Source organism: Nanorana parkeri, unplaced genomic scaffold, assembly GCF_000935625.1.
Source record: "Nanorana parkeri isolate BGI_ZX_2015 unplaced genomic scaffold, ASM93562v1 scaffold511, whole genome shotgun sequence".
NCBI classification, from domain to species: Eukaryota; Metazoa; Chordata; class Amphibia; order Anura; family Dicroglossidae; genus Nanorana; species Nanorana parkeri.
Genome location: NW_017306779.1, coordinates 1,043,679 through 1,049,431, shown reverse-complemented (window position 1 = coordinate 1,049,431; position 5,753 = coordinate 1,043,679). Strand labels below are relative to the sequence as shown.

Sequence of the window (5,753 nt, the reverse complement as noted above, 5' to 3'; positions counted from 1 at the left end):
GCAACAGCACTGATTGCTGCCTGGTGGTGCTTTGCAGACATGTAACCCCGCAAAAATGTCATTTAGTTTGGGATCAATTTTTTTATTTTTTATTTTTTAGAATAGATTTGTATCTGAAAGAATGAGTTGTAGTCAGTCATTATTCAACTGGTCTTGCTCTGCAATGTTAAAGACGTTTCTCTACTTATCCAAGTAGCATCCTCAGCTCTAATAAGTGTCCGGAACATAGCCTAACATTTCTGGTCACATGATAGGAGGTGCAAAGATTTGTAAAACCTCCTTGTTCTAACTTCAAAGTCTGCGACAGGTGTTAATTGATTTTGAGTTACATGGCAGTAAATCTGAATTATTATCAAGCTGCTGAGGTAGAGATGCTTCTATGAGATACATTTTAATTTAAGCACTTTGATAATTGATGAAAAATAGAGCTCAAACAAAAATAGAACTGATGCAGACATAAAGTTGGGTTTACTCATGACTGGCTTATCAAGACGACATTGACATTGAAGAGGGTCATATTGAGCTATATTGTTTCCAGAGCTGCAGTTACCAGTTCTGACAACTCATTTTGTGATTATATATGACAGTTCCATTTACTTTGCATTAAAAGTCCTTTAATGCAAAGTAAATACTTTGCATTAAAGAGAGACTTTGTATCCAAAAAAACAAATGTTCTTTGACGCTAACATAGTTAAGACATGTGGATGCAGTGGAAAGCTACTAGCTGTCTATTCCCATAATGAACATTCTACAAATGCCATAGTAGTGAATGGCTGGACCGTAGCCGTTTCTGTTCGGTAGCTGCAGTAAAGTGTTGGAAATATTAGTCGGAAGTAGACAGCCTGTTTATTAACTTCTCATTTGCCATTTACCATACGGTACCTCAGCGCTAGGTGAATATATTTTAATATTTATTTATTAGAAAAAAGGCACATTTGGTTTTTACAAATAAATTATGATAGAATAAACATGATGTAGAGCATGAAACAATAATATTACTATCATAAAAACATGAAGAGTAGAGACTTGCATCAGTAATGTCAGAACCCAAAGAACATTTTTATCATCTGAAAGAGGTTTGATATTGTACAACTGCTGAAATGGGGTAATTCATATAATAAATAAGGCATTGCCCAACAGATTTATTTAAAGTAGATCTAAACCCGCACACAAAAATCTCATATATGCTCTAAGATGTTCATGTGATTCCAAAAGTCGTTGTTAATCATTTTATGTATGCAATTTTCAAATAAATAATATCCGGTGATCCTGCAGTGAAGGTCCTTGTTGCGGCACTTCCTGTTATAGGGTGACAAGTAATTGAGGCCCTGCGTCGGAGGAAATCAGCAGTGCAGAGATGCAAAAAATCAGGGTAATGCTTCATGACACACAGTACTTTAGTAAACTAAATGCCAACCAGATTGGGTTTATATCTACCTTAAAGGAGAACTATGAGGTCAGGGCTTTTCCCCATAGTTCTCCTAAGGGTAACAGGAGGACACAAACTAGTCACCTCCCGTCACCCAAAGCTCAGTATACCGCGAGCTAGAGCTCACGGTATACTGAGACAGCCGCTGCCGGGACGGATCCCGACATTACTGTCAGGATCCACCCAGCTGCATGAGTGACAGCTGGCTCTGCCTATCTAGAGGCAGAGCCAGCTGTACACGCCCACTCCCCGTCCGTTCCGCCAGTCAGCGCTGGAGGATCGGACAGGGGAGGGGGGGGGGAATCCCTGCAGGGAGCAGTCCGGCTCTCTGCAGGGACAGGATCGAGAAATGAGCGAGCAACGGTATGTGTTCGCTCACTTCCTGATCTATTGAGCCGACCTGTGACAGTTTCATTGTCACAGGTCGGCTAGAACTATGAGGCTCAGTGATTTTCACTCGCCTCATAGTTCTCCTTTAATAAAGTCAGATCAGTTGAAATTGAAATCTGATGATTTGGTAAGGGTTACTTTTCACTGAAAATCATCCAAAGCTTTCCTGGATAACCCTTACATAGGCATCTCTATTCTAATGATCTACTATATACTAGGGAAGGGGATAAGCAAAATGTATATCGTGCACTTACCTTTTAGGTCACCAATCACCCAATACAGCACTTCAGAGCTAAAGCCAGAACAACTTTTAGTATTCTGAGCTAATCATCAATTGTGCAAAGGCAAGATTTTCTTATAAACTTGTTTGAGATTGATATCTAGCAGAGAGGAGGATCAAGGGAGAGGCCACGTGTGCTCTGTTTGGATGATTATTATTATTGGTTTATGGAGCGATACACTATCACATCATAGATTTTACACAATATCCTACAAAGGGTACAGGACTACTTCACCCCAGTCCAAATATTTTATTTATGCACCTATATTATTCAAGGTGGGAAATGCCATTATATCCTAGGACAAGCAGGATATATTTTGTCATTACAGCCAAAAATGGCTTTCATTAAATGTGTGTGAACATGAAAAAAAAAACATTTTGATAACCAATAACAGTTATTTAGAAAACATTGTAACTACTGTTGCATTGCTGATTATCTCTTATTGGTTACTACAGATTACTGTACATATTTGTTTTTTTATTTTATCATGAAATGCCACTTTTAGCATTACAATGTTAACTGTGCAAACTAGACCAGATATTTCTAAAATATTAAATTTTGGATACCCATAAATGTAGCATCTGATATACTGTATGTTACTTTGGCAGGCTTAGAAGGCATTCTGGAAGTCTATGGGCTACTAGACATGTGCGATTCGTTTCATTCCGAATCAAAATTTTGAAAAATTTTCTGAAATTCGGACATGCGGACACATTTGAATTTCTGAATCTTAATGCATCCAAATGTGTCCGAATCCGAATTTCGGTAAAAAACTAAACTGAATTGGACATGTGACTTTTCTGGCCAATCAGATGTGTTTTTTGGTTCAATGCATTCGAATGGGTCTGAACATTAATTTTCGCTACAGCAACATGGGAGCCATCTGATTGGCCAAAAAAGTCACATGCCGTAATGAAAATTCGTGTTCAGTATATACATATAATACTAAAGCTGAGGCTAATAGACCCAAATGCTATTCGGGTCTGTGAGCCTCAGGTTTAGTAATATATGTACATGGCTCCCAGACCCTAATGGCATTCGGGATCTCCCGAATGCAATTCCAAATCTCGGAACCCGAATGCCATTCGGATCTAGGAGATTCAGCTTTAGTATTAATATATTAATATATGGTTTTCTGTTTTACTTGTAACGAATATTTTTAAAACTCCGAATCTGGAAGCGGAACTAAATAGAATTTCAAATCGGAATCCCAAATTCCGAAATAACGGAATATCCGCACCAAATTTTTCCGCAGTTTACATATCTATGGCCTACAGATAATCATAACAGATAGTTACTGGTTTAATCTGGTGCAATCTGGGTGATGTGCAGACCAGGTAACCATTGTCCCCCTTTGTCACTGCAAAATTATGACAGTACCTTGGTCATAGCACATGCCTACTCTTCTGCTAGTGTCTGTATTAAGTGAGAAAATAACCTTTTGGGGCCAGATTGTTACTTAAAGTCTAATCAGTCATATGTGCAAAATACATGATCAAAGGCTAAGCAATCCACAGAAAATATATGTTCTCTAAACCCATAGTTCCACATTTCCTAATTGCCTATAAATACAAAAATAGAGGGCCTCAACCAAAATCCAGGCTTGGTTTTACAGGGAAAATGTAATTGGAAATTCAACAAGTGCAATAAAATTAAATACATCACCAATAACTATTAAAACGTGTCAGTCTTTTAAGACCTAACAAACTGTTTCACAATAAAAAAATGGCCAAATAAATCACATGATTAAAATCATCTCAGCAAATAATTACATCAGCTCCATGAATTTTAATTAAATCAAAGAAGGACTGTGTCTACCAACCAGTGGTTTTCAATATTTCACATTAAGACATTACATTAAAATATTGAACAAGGCATCAATAGTGCTTTCAAAAATAAAATACACATTTTCTTTCAATTAAACATTCTTCTTTTGTCTCTTTTTTACTTCATTTAAAGGATCTTACTATTTTTTTTAAGAAAAAGACCTACATTCAATGTCTCCTGAGATAACTTAAGTGGTTTAAAGAAATCTTAAAAGATGCCTGCTTTCTCTAGAAAGTGCATACCCATACAATAAGAGAATGCTCAATTTGCAATTTAACAGTCTTCAAAGTCTTCACCAGCTATTGCATCTGCCAAAGCTGCAAGTGCCTCAGCAATATCTGGATCCAAGTCATCTTCTGTGTCAATGCCATTTGTAATGATTGCATCTTTTTTTGAACCCCTAGCTGAACTTCTCTCTATCATGAGGGAAATCAGAGAAGGTTCTTTTGACCTCATGGTTGAATCTGTATCCACTGTAGATGGATTAGAGTCATGTCTATCATTATCAGAAGAATATGCACCAGCATCATGTTCAAAGCCTTCACTTTCAGGAAGCTCATTCACATCTGAAGAGTTACTTATGGAATTTGAACTATCTAATGTAAGCCCGCTCCTTTCTGCCTCGAGTGTTACACTTTCTGTAAAGGAGTTGTTTTCCTGAACTGACCCACACAGCTCATGCTGAATACATTCTGGTTCATCTGAATTGTGGCTCAGGTCAACATTTTGCTGTAAGCTTTGTGTAGAAGTTTTGGTCGGCCAGTTATCATCGGACTGTGAATAATGTGCATCTTGTTCTTTGATTTCTCCAGAAAAGTTAATATTTAAAACTGCATATGAGGAAACCGTTACCGGGTCGCCAGAATCAACTTCATCATTCTTGCCATTGATCTTTTCTGACACACTATACAGATCCTGCGAGCCAGTGAACCTGTCAATTACGTTGTGCCCTTCTTTCATCAGCTCACTGATTTTTATGGTGGGTGACTTGGAGCGGTCGTGTTCATAATTGTGGGCTTCATTCACATAGCCATTCGTGTGCGGTTCTTGGGGCTTGAACATATAACTAAAGATTTAAAAAAGATAAACATAAAGTTTTATTTTTTTTAATTGTTTTTATATTTTCTTAACGAGAACAGTTAAAAACATTGACACTGGATCCTGTGAAAAAAACATATCACTGCCTTATATTTAACAATATGTGAGCATTACACAGAGCATTAAAGTAATTAGTGCTATACAGATATATTCAATGCAAAAAGTGTAGAATCAAGAAATATATAACTTTAAAGGAGAGTGCACTATAACATAAGAAAATACAGGACAGTAGAAGAAGCCATCACCATAGTAGAGTATATAGGTAGGAACATGCAAACTATTCACACATGCTATGTACACAGTTTACCTGTTACCTGGGTAAAATCACATAGAGTTATTTTGTCTCACTATTCAAATACTTAAAGAATATTATTATTTCAGAATACGAATGGTCTTATTTTTAGAAAAACTTTTTTGTACTTTGCTTATACGGTTCAGTTCTCATCTACAGTAGTAAAGGTGAATACATCACTTATCCATTAACCTCTAAAGCTAACCCTTAAAACACAACTCTAGCTTCCACTATTTTAATTAAAATACACTGCCCCACACCCTTTTACTGCAATACTCACCTTCAGTTAGGTGCTTTCCCATGCAGAATGTCCTCTCTGGCACTCAGTGGAGATGCTCTTCTGGGCTTAAGGACAGCCTGCGCCATTCAACCCACTTCATGTAAACCCAGACTGTTTTAGAGCTAGGACCAGTAAGAGGGGGGGGTGCAGCTGTCC

General features: G+C 37.4%; 1 protein-coding gene across 1 annotated transcript in view; it reads right to left on the bottom strand.

Moving 5' to 3' along the window:
- Window positions 1-4,140: 4,140 nt before the first annotated feature.
- The window catches only part of LOC108790905, a 3,236-nt gene continuing 1,623 nt past the window's right edge, over window positions 4,141-5,753 (bottom strand). The window contains exon 3 of the mRNA XM_018561265.1: window positions 4,141-4,993. Within this exon, the coding sequence (XP_018416767.1) occupies window positions 4,201-4,993 (793 nt within the window). The 3' untranslated portion in view covers window positions 4,141-4,200. The remainder of the gene's footprint in view (window positions 4,994-5,753) is intronic.